Source organism: Anopheles maculipalpis, chromosome 3RL (genome assembly GCF_943734695.1).
Source record: "Anopheles maculipalpis chromosome 3RL, idAnoMacuDA_375_x, whole genome shotgun sequence".
Taxonomy (NCBI): Eukaryota; Metazoa; Arthropoda; class Insecta; order Diptera; family Culicidae; genus Anopheles; species Anopheles maculipalpis.
In genome coordinates this window covers 70,213,514-70,233,095 of record NC_064872.1, presented here as the reverse complement: position 1 = coordinate 70,233,095, position 19,582 = coordinate 70,213,514, and the positions used below count along the sequence as shown (strand labels likewise).

Sequence of the window (19,582 nt, the reverse complement as noted above, 5' to 3'; positions counted from 1 at the left end):
GACGCTGGCGTGCACCTTCTTGGTGGGGCATGAGTCCGGCATCTTCATCACCTGCCCCAAGCAACGTATCCTACCGGCTTTGACTACCGTCTAGGAACCCTTAGAGGAACAGTTATAGAAAGTGACTTGTGTTTGTAGATCGGGGTTAGAAGTTTCTGGTTTCTTCTGATCTTAGCTGGACTGAATATCTGGTTCCAAAAAAGTCTGTACAGTGTACCATACAACGCACTAGAGGTCCGAAGTGTTGCATGAGCGATTTTGAGGAGTGACATCAAAGATCTTCTCAAGCCGAGGGGATGTCAATTGTCCGCGAAGATCGTATGATTTACCTCCACTATGTTTGAGGTCTTTTATTTAGTCAACTTCAAAGCTTGAAAATACACCTCTTTCTACTAAGTCCATGTGAGTTTGACATGGCTGACGCACGCCAAGGAACGGCTTACATCGGTTTCTTTCTTTAATCGTTTCCCCTGTGTGTTTGTGTGCGCGGTTTGTGGTTTGCGCATCGCCTTGACCTTCGGGTTTCCGGAACCAGGGGTGGTGACGGCGGTACACACGATGTGGCGGCACGAGCACCCGGTAATACCGTAATGGTCGTAATGACACGCAAACAAAAATGACAACACCCTGTACATAATCGCCCCCATCGATTGAACGAATCCGTAGAATGGGTAGGCATGCTGGACCGGAAAAAAGGAACGAAGGAAGAAAGGAATTAATGGAACTTGTGTATGTTTGTATTTTTAGGTCAGCTCGTCAGCTCGTATTCTACATAATGCGATGCCGTGCCGTGTAGGCACGTGAAGCAGTACCTGGGACGGCTTTGGGGAACGTTTTAAGCATTCCGGACGCATTCCCGCGCCCGATTGAGTGGTTCGTTTTGGGGAAGAAAATAGAACGTCTTCTAGAGGGACATCATGCACATTTGCATTGATGCTGCTGGAGACGTGCTTTTGGAATTCTTTTTTTGGGGCGTGGAATTGGTGGTGTTGGTAGAGAGAGCGCCGACACCCAATTAGCCTGATTGTTGTGATGCAGTAATCTGCAGTAAATCCCCAACCAATCGCAAGAGCTCCCGAAACGTTCAGCACGTCCACAAAAGAAGGATGAATAATTAAAAAAAAAGTGTATGCTCACCAACTGCTGTGTCATCAAGACACGAGGAGAATGCTCCATTTATGGAGGCTCAATTTACATCCCCAAAAACGGATTCAATCCAATTATCTGAAATATGAATTCCCAAAAATTGGTGTTCGTATGCGATCGGTGGCGTGATCATCATTATAACGATTGCACATTATAGGCATTTCCATGATGAAGAGGTGGTGCTGCAGTGTGATCCGCAAACGATCCGAAAATCGTCGTTTTTTGGTAATCTTTGCCTGATTAAGGCGATGCGGCATAACTGCCTTCACGCTCGTAACGATACGCTAGTGTAATAATGCATAAACGGGGAAGGAAAAAAAGCCATAAGCAGCCTTGAAAGAGAGGGAGAAGTTCAGTTTTCCAATGTGTTGTAAGTTCCTCGCCGAGTGGTACGTCAAAATCGCTCTAACGGATGGTTTGCGTTGCTTTCTGGTGCATCGAATTGTTGTTTTACGTAGGGAAAAACCTTCCCCCTGGAGATGGAAAGTTAAGCGTGAAAGAAAAACCAGTTGATACAGTTTAAAATCTTCCATCCACTGTCCCTCAAAGTCACACAATTTCTGGCGTCGGTGATGTTATGCATTCAACGTCTTGTCGGTTTGGGTCTGGAATATGTCAACGGCGCAACCATTGCTTTTGGTGGCTCGGGTTTCTGTTATTTTGGAGGATGAAGACCAGTAGGGAGACATGGTTGGGCAGGACGGGAACTGGTTCTATGGCGTGTTTCAGTTCGCTTGCAGTACTGCACTGTTTCGGTGGCACGCGACATACCGAGTCTTCATCGTCAGAATCTACTTTTTCCCGGATCTCAAGGCCACAACCGAGGGCCAAGAGAAGGCAACCATTGCATGCAGGGTAACGATGCAGGGATTGTGACAGCTTGGAAAAATGGTTTCATGAAATGCCATTTCATAGGTGCCGGTTTTAAGCCGGTGTAAGGGTTGCAGGAAAGATGATGAGTTTTGATTTTTTTATACGCCAGAGATGCGGAAGGGGGGGGGGGGGTGGTGGTACACGGGGGAGGCACACAGGAGGGGCATGGTTCGTGAGGGATGAATTCATAAATGATGGACAAATTATGCATTTACCGCTATTGTGTTGCGGTGCTCCCTGGGCTGCTGCTGTACCACGTGCATGTGATGCCTCCATCGCTGCTACTTAACGCCCAACAGAAGAATTGGACCTGCCAGCGGAGGCGGCCGAGAGGTGAGAAGAAAACGATATTGTTTATGCAGTTACGGTACGCAATGTGACAACAGGGTGTGAGGATATGGGGAAAGGTGTGTACTTATTTCGCTTGAAGAACGAATGAATTTTCATGCCTATTCTCCAGCCAGCGAGCGCCCCATTGCTGGCTTTAGGGCAAAGGTATAAAAATGTAATGGAACGGTGAAGGTAAGGGTGTGTTTTGCAGTAATAAGTCTTTTTAAACTTCGGCGCAAAGATTGTAGCGAGTTGATAGGGACGAAGAATGGGTAATAACGATGCATTTTAAGGAGGAATCGTTTAAGATCTAAGATAGGATTTGTAGATTGATTTTATCTTAAACCATTTTAAATCGTTCGCTGATACCGCTATTTGGATCGGAAATTGAGCCTCCATTTACTGCCTAATTTGAATCTGGTGTACTACTGTGTCCGAAAAGTAATGCGACATTGGATGTCAAATTTCGCGCGCTAAAAGAAGCCCTTTGTTTTTATTTTCCTTTTGTCAATATGTATGTTTTTGACAGTTCTGCCACGTTTCAAGTCACAACATCAACCCGGCTAGGAGTGACAATTTGTTTTCGGAGCTGTGACGATATGAGACCTTTCGGAAGGTGTTGGGACTTCCAAAGCCTCGGGTCAACAGCTGGTTTTTGCACCACGATCATCATCATTTTGAGAGAGTTTTTCGCAACAACTGGCACCCATATTGTTCCGCAACCGCGCCATATTCTTCTGACTTGTGGCTGTTCAACAAGCTAAAACAGCCTCTTCGGGGACACCGTTTTGACACTATCGAGGAGATAGAAGCCGCAGCGATGTCGGAACTAAAGGACATCCTAGCATCCGCGTTTTCCACCTGCTGTGAGGAGTGGCAGAAGAGGAGGAAGAGGTGCATTACATCGGAAAGGGATTACTTCGGAGGTGATGATCTTCATTTGTCCTAATAAAAAAACCATTTAAGAAAAGAAAATTTAAGGCTTGTTCGTTGAAAACAGGCGTCAATTTTTGCTTGTAATGTTTGTAATGGACCATCGTTCTTGTGCGTCTGTGCGACTCTCTACAGTTCACATCTTGGAAGCGTAATTATCTCACGCATTCCGTCACAGTTATACGCACCTTTTAACCTTACATTCCTAACGCCTCTCAATTATGTCTTCGCCCCCCAAAAAAGGAAGACAACCCAATAATAAGACTGTCCATTTAGGCGAATAGTTATTATCGTTTCATTGGTAGGCAAGTACAATGGATCCCGTTCTGTTGTTTGAGGTGCGCCTTTTTATTGGAGCCATCTTACTCATCTCGTTAATCGTACACGTACTGGTGATATGACTTCCTGTGTAACGATCGGAAACCGGTGCACTTTCCTTTACGATCGGACCGGTGCGAACCCTTGCCCTTGTCTACATAAATCTCACCCGATAACGGAACTACTACAACAGCAGGCACACTCGAGGTTTTGGAGTCCTTGAAGACGCAGGCCCTTCGGGGCGTACACACCATCACACATCACGTCCATCAGCTGTCAATTTCATGCATCATCAGCAGCAGGTGAAACTAGCCGGCTTGCGAGACTCGGCCGGCAGCCGGCTTTGGAAATGATGACGAAGAAACGCTCATGTAGTGTGCCCGATCAGCATCATCAGCTTCCTCATGCCTCGCTCATTAGGGAGTTGGAGTTGATGAGCGCACACGAACGCGAAAGAGGCGCAGCAGTTCGCTTATCGAAGAAAGCGGATCGCAGAAATTAGCTGCGTTGCCTGGAGGTGGTTTAGTCGGGTTTGATCTATTGGATGAATGGATGGGTAAGATTTGCAGCGTCATGTGGACAAACGCGGGGGGGGGGGATTAAAAACTCTGTAGACATCCAGATATACCCACAAGCCACAAGGTTGTCTAACAAGAATTTGTTTTCGAAGGGTGATCCTAGACAAACAGTATGCTTTCTTATCTTTGATTTGCATAGAGCGTAAGTGGATGGTTTGGGCCCCGCCAAAAATGGGGCTAATAGTCGTTGCGGCTATTTAAATATTTCCTTCCAAACCCTTCTCATGTGGTGTGGAAAATTGAAGATATATGCGAGCCTTTTGTCGGAGCTGTTTGCGAACAAATCAGAAACACCGCCGGGACACAAATTGTTTTATTATCACGCTTAATACAAGTTGGGTTATGGGTCAGGTAATTGTGCTCTTCTTCGTTCCGTTGGCGAGAATTGTCTTTTTATTGACCAGCACTCCCAGCAATGACAGCACCCGATATAGCCTAACTGAGGCCTACATATGGGTCCGCGTGTTCGCGTGCTTTTATTTACAACATCAATTATCAATCGTGGCCAATGGTTGGCTTCTCCACTCGATGGCGATCGTGTGCAAGTATTAGGAAAAAGGTTATTAGGTGCGATTGTATAAAAATGAGAGAAAACACGTACGGTGGATATCATAAAGAAATTGGCAAATTGGTGCAATTTCACTCGACTCAGTCGATGTTTATGGAAACACTGATACCGCTTAGATTGTGGCCCCGGCAAACGTCTTTAATCGGCCATTAGATGCGTGTGTGTGCGCGCGCCAGTGTAATTTTTCCACAGTTCCGCACACATCGGTGTCGTTGGTGACGATGCTAGAGATGCGTCCTCCGTGGCACGATTACACTTGATTATTTTTGCACAAAACCAAGTAGTTGAGGTGTAGATAATGGTTCCCCGATTCCCCCCGCTTTTTTTTTCTTTGTCAACGGTACCATATGCGGGTGGATTTGGTTTCGTTTGACTGATCGCGACAAGGAAGATGGACGGGAGGTTTGAATATCTTCGGCTCGTTTTCTTTCCACCGGATGCACTATAAACAGCTATAAGTGACGTGAAATAGGGATGCAATTTACGATTGGGGCCGGTGGATGTACGGGGCCGTGCAAAATTGATTGAGCAGTTTTACTTTTTTGCTGAACTCGCTGGTGATTTGGAGAGAGCGAGTGGGACGGCTCTGTCGAGTTGTCATTATTTTAAAGAAAGCATTGTTGAAGCTTTTTTAATTCATGAAACATGGTGGATAATCAAGTCTGCAGTACTTATTAACATTATTTGACGAAAATGGCTTTTTAAAAATAACATTAGGTCATCAAAAATGTATATTCTCCTTCACAAGTTGACGTCGATCAAGGGATCACATCCGGATGTAACACACAAATCAGCCCTTGTTCCATATTGAATGCTTCACATTGAGTGGCAGCGATTTCATGGCATGTTGGCTGCTTTGCAAGTTATTTGACAGTAACTGGTTTAGCAGAATAAACCGTTCCTTTTAGGAATCCCACAGGAATTCCTAAACCTGGAGCTGGCAAACTTACATCGTAGTTTTTCAAAAACAAACATTTTAAGAACCTGATATGTTTAAAATGTCAATAATTTAGAAATCGGTCACACATCACAGGCTGTAAAACGAGAAATTTTTAACGTAGAAACATAATTTCTACATCAAACGAAAGGTTTTTTATTGTTCTTTTATCACAAATTTCAATAAAAATACATTTGTTTATGTACGGATGAATTAAATACAACTTTCTTTTGATACCTCTCATAAGCTGCCGCATAACTAGTATCCCCAATAGTATGCGTGCTGGACGGACAGTTAGCAAATCTGGCCAGAGCTTAATTGGGCCTTTATGAGCTTGATTTAAAAGCAAAACACACTTTTCCTGGCACTGATCTTCATAAACTGTCGAGTTCATAGATTGATTTGTTATAAAAACTCGTGTTTTGTACCCCCACAGCTGCAAATAGCTTGCAATATCACGGGTTTGCGGGCAAATTGGTCGGCAAAAACGAACTTATATTTGTTGGGAATATCGCCCCGCGTTGTGGCAACATAAAATCTTTGGCCAGAATCCTGCCTCAAATCTATTTTTCGCGCGTACCTCGTTAAAACCTGGTCATACAATTTTTGGAGCACATGGTTGGGCGATGTAATTATGCTTAAGAGTTATGTTTGGTTGCTTTGAGGCACGAGAAAAGCGGTAGTCGGCATTTAATCCGATTCTTCTGCTGCACAGTATTTTGTTTTTGGAATATCCCCATCCGAAAGTCCAAGGTAAGCCTGTAACACTCTCAACATCTTCCAGTTTAGCTGACATTGTTCCTGTTCGACGATTTTTTTCAACCATTCTTGACACGCTTTGACGTTACCGAAACCGTTTCAATGACGGGGACACGTTTTTAAGGAATTTTCTTATTTTTCTCCTCGACTAAGTTGAATTTTCTAAGTGGATGTGCACAATTAATTGTCTAAGTTGCAGCTCCATCGTTAATAATAACTGAAACAAGCACGATCATGTCAAAACTACTCCATAAGAGGGAAGAGTGATCCAATACCTACTCATAGGTGTCAAAAATTCCATATAGCACCACTAGGGGCTCTACCATACATAAGATAGAGTGACCAAATTCTAAATGAACAGTACTTTAAAATAATCGGGATAGATTGATCAGTGTGATGTGTGGCGCAACTTTGCTAGAATAGACAGTCGCTCATGGTACGACAGCATTCCTCTTTTTCTTGGCTTAACGACCGTTTAGGTCACACCGGCCAACGAAAATGGCTTACTAGACTTGCCAATACCACGTAGTTGGTTAGTCAGTCCTCACTACATGGGGACGGTCCGGTAGGAATTCGAACCCCAGTCCTGCCGTTTGAAGACCGGCGCCGATGTCGCCTACACCTCCGGGCCGCCCCTAGTCTTCCTCACGTGTTACAAATTCCATAATATGGTTCAATATCGTTTGCCATTTATCATTACCATGGATTACATCTTGAAATACAATTAGATAGTACAGTCTTCATTAATTCATTAATTAGTTCACCAGTTGGTGACAGGGGCAGATTTAACGGTAAGCGGATTGAGTTGCGCGAGAGTCTCCGAACTACCAAGAATCTACATTCAGCAGATTCATAAGCAGATGTGATAAGCGATTCCAACTATTATATTCCGCTTAGAGCCTCACGCGGACTCTGTTTGGCGAATTTGAAGTCCTACGAAAATTTGTCAAGCTTTGCAACACAAATTCTCCAGCTTCCAAAATGTGTCTTCAAAGAGGTAAATTACTTCTGGAAGGAATGTACCCATCAAAAGCTCCATCTATTCTGGGTGATTTATCCGGAGAGCTCCAGCAGCAAACCCCTACTTATCTGCCCAGTTTCCGATCTCGACACGCTGCCTGACGATTTCGTACGTACCGGCCGGTGAACCGATGCCTAATAATTGGCAGTGCAACTATATGGTGCTTGGTGGTCATTGCCACGAACCCCGGCAAGTTTCTGCAGCCGATGATTGCATGCAGTAAAACAATAACCCACCCCCGTGCGCCGAAGTATGCACTTCGCATGCAGCACTCTCTGTGTACGGGGCGGGCCAGTTTCGTTGTGGCCGATGGAGCAGAAATTATGAACAGAATGCATCCATAGCCGGGCAAGGAAAAGCTATCAAGGGAAAAACGAGGGGCAAAAAATGATTCCAAAGTACCATCACCATCACGAGATTATTGGCCGCGCGCGATCGTTAAAGGAAGGATCCCGAGAAGTCTTCTTTTTCTCGATGAAGATGCTCTACGCTGCGGTTGTTGTGATGGTTCTTGTTGTTGAGTTGTTGTTTAGAGATGCACATGGATTGTATTTTTTCGTTTGCCGGCTCATGTCTTCACGCTTTACTCATTCTTGGATTTATTCATTCATTAACGTTTCAAAGATAGGTGATTTTACACATGCAACCTGCCACACGCTGGCCCGAAGCCTACCGGCGGCGTGCCTCTTCATTTGTCTGCATTTTAAGCGTTTTTAATGCTCACAGTGAAACCGGGACCACCATTAAAAAAGAAGCGCAAAAAAAAGGAACGAAGGGAGGGAAGAAAATCTCCAATATGGCACACACCGCGTAGATGGATACATATTTGCACGGCGGCTAAAGTTAGCTGCGCGCATCCAATCGTTGTGTTCTAAGTTAATTACTTTACATGTTGAGCGTTGTTTGGTTCGTTCGCTAGCTCTGTCCCACGATGGTTGGTTTAATTACCATCTTTAGCGAGGTGAGACGTATGTCTGAGACTACCCATGCGCCCGGCAAGCACCGGCGAAGTTTTAGTATCATAGCGCGGGGTTCATATGATCGATTTGCCGCGCGCTGAAGCAAGAATAATAGATGGAAGGTTTGAAAAATTAGCTACAAAGTCGGCGACGATACTTCTGCTGTATGTTGTAACGGTTAGGTTTAAACAACATTCCTAAAAAATGCAATCCGCCTCGTGGGATTGGGAAACGGAAAGGCAATTTGAACTTCCTTATTGTAGCTCAGCGAGCAACATTTGTCAGAATTGTGAGGAGAAGCGCGTCAGAATTCTTGTTCAAAAAAATGTGTGCCACTTGGCGTTTGGTTTCTTTCTATTCACCCACAGTGATTTTGCGTAGGTCGTTTAGAAACAGTGCCTGGATGTCGCTCCATAGATGGAGGCGGATGGGGTTTAGTTCGTTGGTTTCTTTGAGAGTAGGGTGGGTTGTCTGGTGTGTTTGGTTGCAAACAGTTTTTTTTAAATGCTAAAATCGAGGATACCTTGTCCCACACGCTCCCTATCGCGGACAACCCTTCACGAGCATTCAATTTGCCGCAGATCGATTGACTGTTGTGTCCGTGTGTGGGTTTTGATAGGTTATAATGTTAGCCCGGGACCCGGGACCGGTGGTAACTGGCACAATCTGGTGGTTGTGATCTATTTTTACGAAGGAAGTTAATGTGGAGGTGACTGTTAACTTTGGGCCTGTTTGGAATTCATTAAAAAGTTTGATGAGTTGGTGGAACTGAGTTTGATATTCATATTTTGGTTTTGATTTGAAGGTGGAGCAAGCATTGTTTTGTCTTGCTTTTGCTGGGCTGTTCTTTGTTCATTACCACCTAATGATGTGTGCTTTTAAAAAAGGACTATATTTGGACGGTGATGGACATTAAACTGTTTAATAAAATCTACAGAAAGCTACTCTGGAAAAGCATGTTACTAAAAAATGCCATCACTACCAGGGTGTCTTCTGGGTGTGGTGAAGATTTGCAGATTTGCTCTTTTGAGTTGAAGCCTAGGCTTTGAAACGTTCTAATATTCAAGATCCACGGATTAGTTCATAGCTACGGAGGAAAGTTGTGAATCTCTATTATCGTAAGAGTTGTCATTCAGGTTGTTAGTTTGGTTAGTTTATAGAGACTTTGAGTGTTGCTGTCAAGATGATCAAGCTGTAGCTCAAGGTTCATCTCAAGCAATCGATTAGCAGATGCTGGACTGTGATGCTCACACCTCAGAAGCAGCATAGTGAGGGGAGTGGATATCTCCATTGAGTGCTTGTTTGTCCAATCAGATGACACGATAGGGCTTCTTGATCTTGGCTAGAATCAATATCTGTCCAGGGTTCTGTGAAGAGTTTTGAAAGTTGTAGAAAACTGAAGGCGACACCGACGCCGGTCATCACACGGCAAGAACGTTCCCACGAAAAGGGCTTATCACACGAAGTAAATCGCGGGTTTCACAGATAGATGCTGGTCTGAAAATCGGAATTCAGCATGCACAATTTCGATTTCGTTTTGGGTGGAGAATATCTGTCTGAATCTGAATATATAGAATATGATTTTTTTTCTTCAATTGATGGCAAAATCTTAGGAAAATGTGTAACTCGTCGTTCGTGATTTTTTGGGCGCGTCTATCAACGAAAAACTATTTTTCCTGTTCAAATTTCGAAATCGGAATACGAAATCTGTCAAATCATTACACGAGTGGAAGGCATTTTTCTGTCAAAGGCTCTGAATGACAGATAAAATCCAAAATCAGTCGATAAAATTATCTCCCGTGTAATACCTCTTAAGTTTTGTAAGTCGTTAGATGGCCGGCATGACCTAACAGGTCGTTAAGCCAAGAAGAAGGAGTAGAAAACGATTTTAGCCTTAGCCATTTGCTGGTCCAAAGAATCTTTTCATTTTGCATCAAACACAGACAGCTTCCTCTGAAGATTTTCTACTATACTGCTCAACGTGTCCCAGGTTCTTCTTCAAACACCTCTTGGTCAAAGGTTTGGAACAAGGAAAGTACATCAAGACCTCGAATTTTCTTGTGAACTTCGACGATAATTCATCCGTCCGAACGACAGCCATATCGGCTATTTCCCGTCCCTCAGGAAGTATCTCACGATCTCGAATCTCCTCGCCCAAACGTTGACTACACGTTGTTAAATTAATTTTCTGCATTTGCTAACAGATGTTTGCACACAATATCGATGTCTGCCTTCAACACAAAACTAACTTTATGATTAGGAAAGAGAAAAAAGCTTTAAAGTGAAAACAATGTAATAACCCTAGCGAATGCGTCGCAAATCACCAATCTGGGAACTAGTTTTCCCTGTCGGGGAGGGATCCTCTCCCCCTTTGGAAAACGGCCACCCGGAATAATAATAATAGTATGCAAAATCTTCGCATCCAATTTGAAGAAAGTCGATCCACCGCCACCGATCAATACCGATGATCGACCGATCAAGCAAAAAACGGCAAACTTAAAGAGAAAGGGATTCCTCACGTGGTAGTGCGTGCGCCGTTTTTTTTTTGTCTGCATTTGGCAAATTGGTGAGATTGGTAGCTGTTTTTTTTTTTGTTCGTTTCTTAGTTTGCCTTCCTTGCCTGCCTAGGCGTTTGTTTCCGTTACACTCTTTAACAGGAGGTTCAATCACTGTTTACAAACGCATAATTAATAACGCCAAGGAAAAGCAGATAGGTGTATAATTGTCCGTTCTTCGGCTTCGGTCCGATCGGTCGATTCTTCGCTTATGGTCGCAAAGGTGCCCATTAGCCGAGTGGCCGAGTTAACGGCGTGGCTGTGTCTAGTTGGTGAGGCTTATGCGTATGCCAAATGTGGGATTTTTTTTTGCGAGTGGTGGATGCGTAACGAAGTAAACCACCAAAGCGAAACTGTGTGTGATGTTTTCAATGTTAAACTCTGTTTTTTTCCAAGCTCCTCCGAGCCGGTGGAAAGAGATTTTATGTTTTTTTTGTATGGTTTTGTTTCTCAAACTCAAAAGATACCACTTATTTGACGAGAAATCGTACAGCCGGACGATACAGTTTGATGGTGTATAATTAAGCTTTTGCTTAGATGTGTCCGTATCGTACTGCAGTGTGGGTTGTTTTGAATTTGTTAATGATAGTTATGCATATTAATCTTTGCGTTTACGATTAGTTATCAATTTTATTTTATTGGTGATAAATTTAAATTGCTTTTCTTTTTAAAAGATTTTTAATTTTTTTTTATTTCTTAAAGGACAGTCTTCCTATTGCTTAAAACTAATTTACAAAATACGAACAACTTTCATTAGTTTGGAGACAGTATCTTCTTGAAACTGTGAAAAGACATTTTACACGGTATCCCGATGGATTTTGATGCACTCTTACTGTAGTTTTTTCACACTTTCTCGGATGTTTTTTACTGCGTCTCCTGATTTTTTGAAGGGGTTTTCAGCTATTTTTGTTTCCGTCCAACAGTTTGCTTTACCGTCTCCAAGATAATTAGAATAAATATAAAACCATGTATATTTTGTGCAATGACAAAAACTTGAAACGATAGTATGATATTTTAATAAGTTGATAAAAACAAAATTAAATGATTTTCATTTATTTCATATTTTTAAAAGCACTACTAATATGGCTTTATCCACGCAGAAATTTTCTGTTTGTAACACAACTTACAACTAGCATTCAGACATAATTTGGATGTATTGAATCGAATCAAATAGTTGTGTAAAAATCTTTTCGAAAAAAAAATAATAGAAAAAACATTTTAATAATAATTTTAAAATATCAAATATTTCAGAAACAGACCAAAAATTGCAAATCAAAAACCAAAATAACTTTCAAACCAAGAAAAAACTTAGGACGTTGCCAAAAGTATACGAGAAAGCGTTGGAAATCCACGGGACAACATCAAAACTATTCGGGCCGTTGATAGTAAACCATGGGAAAGCGTCAATAGTCCTCAGGATGCCCTTTATTCCGGGTGATCTTGGTTGTTTCGTTGAGTGGTTGCTCTATCATTCAAAGGCGATAGTCCTGTTCAAAGCGAGGGTCTTTACGGTAGGAAAACACCTCCTTGGTGTATTCAGATACCAGACGTAGTCAAGTAGATAATTCCTGTTCATAGCGAGGATCGTAACCGTGGTCCATATACATCCAATGATTCCAATGATTTGTACAGCGGCCATTAAAGTGGATCGAACAACCACTCGTACTCCACATAAGACCATAGACGATGATCTATGTCATGGTATCCGAAGCCGAAGGGGGGCCCGGTGGCGTAGGCGACAACTGCGTCGGTCTTCAAACGGCTGGACCAGGGTTCAAATCCCATCCGGACTGTCCCCCCGTAGTGAGGATTGACTAACCAACTACGTGGTATTGGCAGTCTAGTAAGCCATTTCGATTTCGAGCCGGCATGACCTTAGAGGTCGTTAAGCCAAGAAGAAGAAGGTATCCGAAACAACAGCCACAGCCACATATACTTTGGAGTCGACCGATGCCGTGTCGATGCGCATCTTATCATTCGGATAAACGCTTGATCGCCTGAGATGTCGTGGCTTGGAGAAGGACACTTAGGGAGAGGGGGTGATCGCATAGAAAAACCTTCCGAACATATCGGTGTCCCACAAATCGGTGGGACACCAATCCTGTTTCATCGCTTCTCTTCTCTCCAATGACCTCGATGCTCCTGCGCTGTTATCCTTGATTTCATTATATGCTCTCTCACGTCGTCTTCGAGGCAGACCACCGCTCCTTATACCGTCTCGTTGTACAAGCTATAATCAGAATGACCCTTTGGTATGAGCCATTTCGGGCTCGTATGCCTCCTTGAGGCTTGAGCCTTAAGTGATTCTTATCTTTTATTTGATTTTTCCATCCCTCAGGATCCCCCAGGATCCCTATGAAGCTTAAGGCTAAGAGTTAAATGTGTTAAACCCATGCGGCATACAAAATAAGGCAATAAATAAACTCTGCTAGCGAACCCGAGCGACTGTGCTTCCGTAGTCATGAGGTGAGGTAGGATAAGCTAATCGAAAAAGGACCCTTGCGCGGCACCGTTTTAAAGTCAATTGGTTAACCTTTTTATTAACCATAATATCGCAATGAACAAGCAACGAAACATGCGATATTCGGAAAGCTTTCTCAAACGATAAGCTTCCTCAGTATATTAAATTAAAATAGTAAATTAAATGCTTCCGTTATACCTATTTGAATTATTAATTTCCCCAAAGATTATTCTTAGTGAAAAATTAACACAGTTAGTTGGCTATTAAAGAATAATTTCTAATTTCAAGCTCTACCGCAAACACACATCATCTAAATGGTTCATTATTCTGGAACATCCTCCCGTTCTCGTGGTGGTCGGGTAAGGAAACAAGCATCAAAAGATTACCTTTTTTTTACCACCCACTGCGAGAAACCCGGCCGGGGGAACGATCGACCACCTTTTGTAGGGAGGGGTTTCCACGCTGAATGCCGCCAAGGGTCCGATCGAAGGAAAAACACTCATCCAACATGGAAATAAACTTGTTATGACGAGTGTTTTCCTATTGCTTTTTTTTTCGTTGTTTAATTCCCGATGTGTTTTAGTTATCGATGTGTTCTTGGGGTGTGGCAAGGGAATGTTTGATGGAAAGGAAAGCAAAGAAAGAAAAAAAAGCTATTGTCGGTCAAAATCGAATGAAACATGATACAATAATGTTAATGTGAGCGCTCTCTACGGGTGACTTTCCACACCGCATCGATGTTGATTCACATTAAAAACAAACTATGCTTTCGGTAGACACACACAGCAGACACAACGTCCCTTGATCGGGATCGGACTTTGGATTCCTTTTTCTTTTGTTCCGTTGCTTCCCCGTGTACAATCACGAAACTGATGTTTTCCATCAACAGCTAGTCGTGTACAAATAACGTGTGATCGATCGGGCACGATTATGGAGTTTTCGAGGGAAACCCTTTTGGCGAAGGAACGCCATCTTTGGTGGCATAAACGGTGATGCCTTTCGTTACGATACGATCCGTAGGCCCCACGGAATCGTCAATCGAACGTGACGAAGACGGCTGGCTAACTAGCAGGGCTCGTTGGTTGAGCTGTCATCAGACACGCAGACGACGCGGGCAAAAAAAGCAGACGGTGGAAAGCCTCGTTTTTTGTTGGGCCAGAAAATCCAGAGAGCGAGAGAGACTTCCCGTGTGTAAACAAAACCGTGTATCCAACCATCGCGTGTTGTGGACTGTTGATTTGGACGTCGAACTTCAACGTTTGTGGCCTTGCCTTGGTTGAGCGTGGTGTGGTTGTTGACAGCCTAACTCTTCACTGTGTTTGGAGCATAAAAACGTAAATGAGTGACGTTGGGCAGGCATTACTTCCAAACTCGCTACCCTTGGTACGCGGTGTAGCCAAAAGGGTACACCAAAATGGAAGACTTGCCATGGTGCGCCATTAGAAATGGAAATGAAGAAAAGTCAGCTTAAGAGAGCGAAAGACGCCGGGACAAAAAAGCAAAAAGAATAAAAGTGGAAAATGGAAATTAAACCATTTTCCATTACACCAAACCCCCGTTTAGCTTCCGAACTGTGCGTGTGTGCAACTTCCGGAAACGGAAGCGTTGGGAGGTGTTCCAGTTTTGACCGTTTTTGGACGTCTTTTGGTCTTTGCTACTATTTACCGAGGGTGGAACTCTAACTCTACACACACAACCTTCGTTCGTTGCACGCCATTTTTTGTTGTTGTCTCTCTTAATTCCAGCACCATCAGCTTTGAGTACCACCAGCACGTCACGTCGTCACGAATCGATATTTTCGTCTGGTACTGTCTGGGGAATGCACTTTTAAAGCGAACGAAGAAGAAGAGTCATTTTCCAACAGTCACGCTAGAACATGGGGGGAAGTACGGATTGTTTGTGGGTTTCCGGGAATGATGCTGGGAAAAAACGACTATTGGCCACGGTTCGTCGACAGATAAGAATGTGTGAAATGTTGCAACGGAACACGAGGTTAGAAAATGGTTTGATAATTATAGAATCCAGCATCCAGGGCATGCCACACGTTCGGGCCAAGGGGTTCCTATTTTGGTGATGATTTTTCTTGGCACACTCACACACTATGGGGACACTATCGCCTTGATGACAAGTCTTTTATTTAGAGCTTTATTATTAACATCGGAAAGAAGACGTTAGAAGAGGTTGACATTAATTTACATTTTGATTTGATTTTAAGACGGGTTGGTAAATTTTTAAAATGAAAAATCTAGCCTCATCGCGGTATACCTCAACTTCGTTCTCTTCCCATTTTGTTCAACGAAGCATCAATTTTAGTTTTTTTGTGTGCTCTGTTCCTCATACATTTTAATGCCGCAGATAAATGGAGCGGTTGGTTTATTCGAGTGATTGGTGGACAATCTTGACACCTTGTGTATAAGTGGATTTTTTTTTCTGAGATTAAAGCGTCTAGCTATGATTTTAAATGAGCTTTAGTTGTACTTTATAATAGTAAAATATATCTTCCTTATTTATGGTTAGATAAGATTGTGATAAAGCAAAAATATATACACTTTTTATTCATCACGCGAAATGTGGTGATCGTGGAGAGAGAAAAAATGTGCAATGGCGACGATAAACTGTCATTAAAATGGAGTTAAAATTTCGCTCACTGTTGGCTAGTGGCGCGACATCGCATTTGATAGAGAAAACTTAATAATCTATAAATCAATCAGTGTAATGCTATTTTTAAGGTGTGTTTACTACCTTCTTAAAGCACCATCCTTCAAGGCTGCATGTTTTTTCTTCTTTTTTCCATTCAAAGCCATTTCCGATCGCTTACACACAGATTGATCTAATTCTAATCGAATTATTCGGTTGATCAAAATCCGCCCTTTTCGTTCGCAAAAAAAAAACCAAAACGACGACGTTCGACTACAATTCCGGTGCGCTTATGCGCTCCAAAAGACGATCGGCTTTAATTTCACGGTTCGTTAGAGAACGACGACCGGCCGGAATCGCAGACGAGCCGGGGGAGGGATTGAATGTGCCCGCTCGAATCGAATTCAAGATCAACGGTCTCCGATGTCGTTACGATTCGAATCGATAGAATCGCGTTCAAGAGGGAAAGGAAGGATGGTTTTACAGGAAACCGGAAAGGGTAGTTCCATCCCTAGCGAATCTGATGTTGCGTCTAACTCATCCGTTCTGATTGAGGGCTTTGGGTCCGAATGGATGAGTAGATTTTGCTTTGGTTTTTTAGTGATGTAAGTGTTTCCACTTTTGGCATAGAGACATAGCAAGGACCGAGCATCAAATCCCATCCAGAACTGTTTTTCTTGGGAAGTCTTGGGAATACAAGATTTCATAAGGTTGTAGTACCAAAGTTCTCATTCGTAAAATGGCTTAAAATATCTTCTTGGCTTGACGACCTTGCTAGATTACGCCGGTCATCGAATCGGTCTTTTCCGACTTGTTGCTGATAATTTGATAGTCAGTCTTCACTACGTTAGGATAATCCCTGATAGGATTTGAATGCTGATTGTATCGTATAAAGACCGTCGATTTGTTAATCAATTAATAGTTCATTTGATTAACAACAATAAAGTAATCGTATCTCATTTGTACATTAACTGAAGTTTATCCCATCCAAAGAATGTGCGTGCTTAAACTCCGAAAAAATGGTCACAAATCAGAGTAAAAGTTTGCCGTCAAGAAAGGGGGTACAATAATTTACCAATTTTCGTAAGAACGTGCCAAACTTCGCCCTCACGCGATAGAAGGTAATATCTTTAAGACTGTTAGCTTCATGCATTATAAATGAAATTTCCCCTGCTGCATTCGTCAGCACTATTGACGGCTGAAGCAGAAGAAAAGTGATCAACAACGATGAAGCGCCACAGCAAAGCAAACGAGAATGTGGTGTAAGATGTTGATCCGGATCTTACCGATGCTCCGATAAAACGCTAGCCAGCGCTAGGGATGGAAGCAAAAGTGGGAAGTTGCAGATTTATTGACCCCTTGTAAAGCATAAATTAGCAAATAGTGATGATGGTCGGTGTGGTCGCTGGGCCGATCGAATCAAGGTCCCGCTACCCTAGCCAGATGATTTGTTGATGGACGAGCCGCTTTTCACTCCGTCGTAAACGGGCGGCCGGGGGCCCATTAATGTTGAGAGACGAGCACAGCTCACACCTCTACCAAGCGAAAGTTATGGGATCACGTTGGGAGTAGTGGTCATAAAGGGGTTGTATTTATTTACTGTTTTTTATTGTTGATGTAGTACCAAACCCTCTCGTTTACTTTCTATGTTGTGTGCATTTCTCCCTTGGAGGTAGATTCACATTCAGGAGTGCAGTGACCACCACCACCTCGGGGTACTTAACCTGGTGCCCCAAATTGTGACGGCTGCAGCACTTCTGAGGGTCAATCGTCACTGGTCTAGTTTGTTTTTATTAGGTGTAGATTCAAGGATTTCCATCTACATTGTCTCTATTCTTCGGATCCAATTGATGGTGAAACTGAGCTATTTTTATAAGTTTTTCCTTATTCCTTATCAACTATTTACCAAACCAATATCACTTAGTGAGCGATGTTTTATGCAACCCTCACGTGCCATCGAATAAATTCGCAAATGTAATCTTCTCCGCAATTTTTCGCTCCGTGGTTCCTACATCAACTCCAATAAGAGTACCGGATAAGTCATTGTCAACATTTGAAATCGAATGAACTTAGACAGAGATAAACGACCCTCTCTGAATGAAGGAACGAAACCCTTGTCGGAAGACATACCTTTTCTTCCCTTAACTTTATCATCGTCGTTGGATTGGCCGGTCTCAGTTACGAATGGCGTTTTTTTTTTTGGCATCAAAATTTTTTTCGCTCTGTTGAATCGATCGAACTCACGAGGCGTCTAGTTTCGTGTGGAATATGGTCTACTGTAGTTACCGGTATTATCTCTTTCTTGCTCTCGTTTCCTCAAGATATCAGATGATGGAGGGCAGGGCTATGTTTCGTAGGGAATGTCATCATTGCCCGTCTTGGTTCCTTTAGCTGGAGGGTTTTATTTCAATTAGTGTGCCTTTTGTCATATATTAAGCGTTGTGGGCAAATGGAATTTGATATCAATTTTGAATTTTAATATGTTTTTTCTCTCTCACCCTCTTTTCATTTTACAGATTCCAGCACGTCATTAGGAGACCCTTTTGGGAAAGTAATCCATATCCAGATACCCTTGTTCGGCTCCTGATTTCCCTCAACCCGTTATTAATGTGAGCATCATCATGTCGCCGGCGAGATTATCACTCCGCGAGGAGGACATCGTGCGGTTGGCGCTGGAGTTTCTGAACAATCGCGAACTGCACATCTCCCAACTTTCGCTCGAGCGCGAAACCGGCGTCATCAATGGGCAGTACTCGGACGATGTGCTCTTCCTGCGCCAGCTCATCCTCGACGGCCAGTGGGACGATGTGGTGGAGTTTATACAGCCGCTCGAAGCGCTGCAAAACTTCGACATGAAGCAGTTCAAGTACAGCATTCTGCGCCACAAGTATATAGAGCTGCTGTGTATTAAATCGGAAGCGGGTGGACTAGCGGCTGGACCGCCCCTCATCAACAATGTGGAAGGTGCGGTAGAGGAGGTGGTACAGGTGTTGGGTGAGCTGGAGAAGTTGTGCCCCTCGAAGGAGGAATATTCGGGCCTCTGTTTGTTGCTGACGTTGCCGAAGCTCGGCGATCACATGCAGTATAGGGATTGGAATCCGAGCAAGGCACGTGTACAGTGTTTTCGGGAAATTTTCCCGCTGGTGGAGAAGTTTCTGCCCGGTGACAAGAAGCTCGGATCGGCTGGTGGTATGCTGAGCGCGAAGAATGATCGATTGGTACAGCTGCTGATCAAGGGTGTGCTGTACGAATCATGCGTCAACTACTGCCAGGTGAAGGCAACTGGGGCGGCCGATGCGGCGAGTCAGAAAATAAACTTCTCACGCGTGTTGGACGGTTCGATAGGTGAGTTGGATGGAGAACGTTTTACGCAATTAGTGATAATTCATTGATGTCCTACTTTCGTATCGATTGAAGATAGTTATGTCTGCGAGCCTTAGCTATAACTTCCGAAAACACAAAATTGCCGGAAATTCTTCAATTTGGTGTAGAATATTTATAGCTTCC

The 19,582-nt window shown here is 43.2% G+C and overlaps 2 protein-coding genes across 3 annotated transcripts in view; one reads left to right on the top strand and one right to left on the bottom strand.

Annotated features, from left to right (window-relative positions):
• The window catches only part of LOC126561846 (kinesin-like protein subito), a 247,380-nt gene that overhangs the window by 68,640 nt on the left and 159,158 nt on the right, over positions 1-19,582 (bottom strand). The gene's annotated exons all lie outside the window — the stretch shown is intronic.
• LOC126561552 (WD repeat-containing protein 47) overlaps positions 1-19,582 on the top strand; it is a 228,377-nt gene that overhangs the window by 164,232 nt on the left and 44,563 nt on the right. For both annotated transcript variants that reach the window (XM_050217769.1, XM_050217768.1), the window contains exon 2: positions 18,674-19,420. In XM_050217769.1, coding sequence (XP_050073726.1) covers positions 18,697-19,420 — 724 coding nt within the window. In that variant the 5' untranslated portion in view covers positions 18,674-18,696. The remainder of the gene's footprint in view (positions 1-18,673; positions 19,421-19,582) is intronic.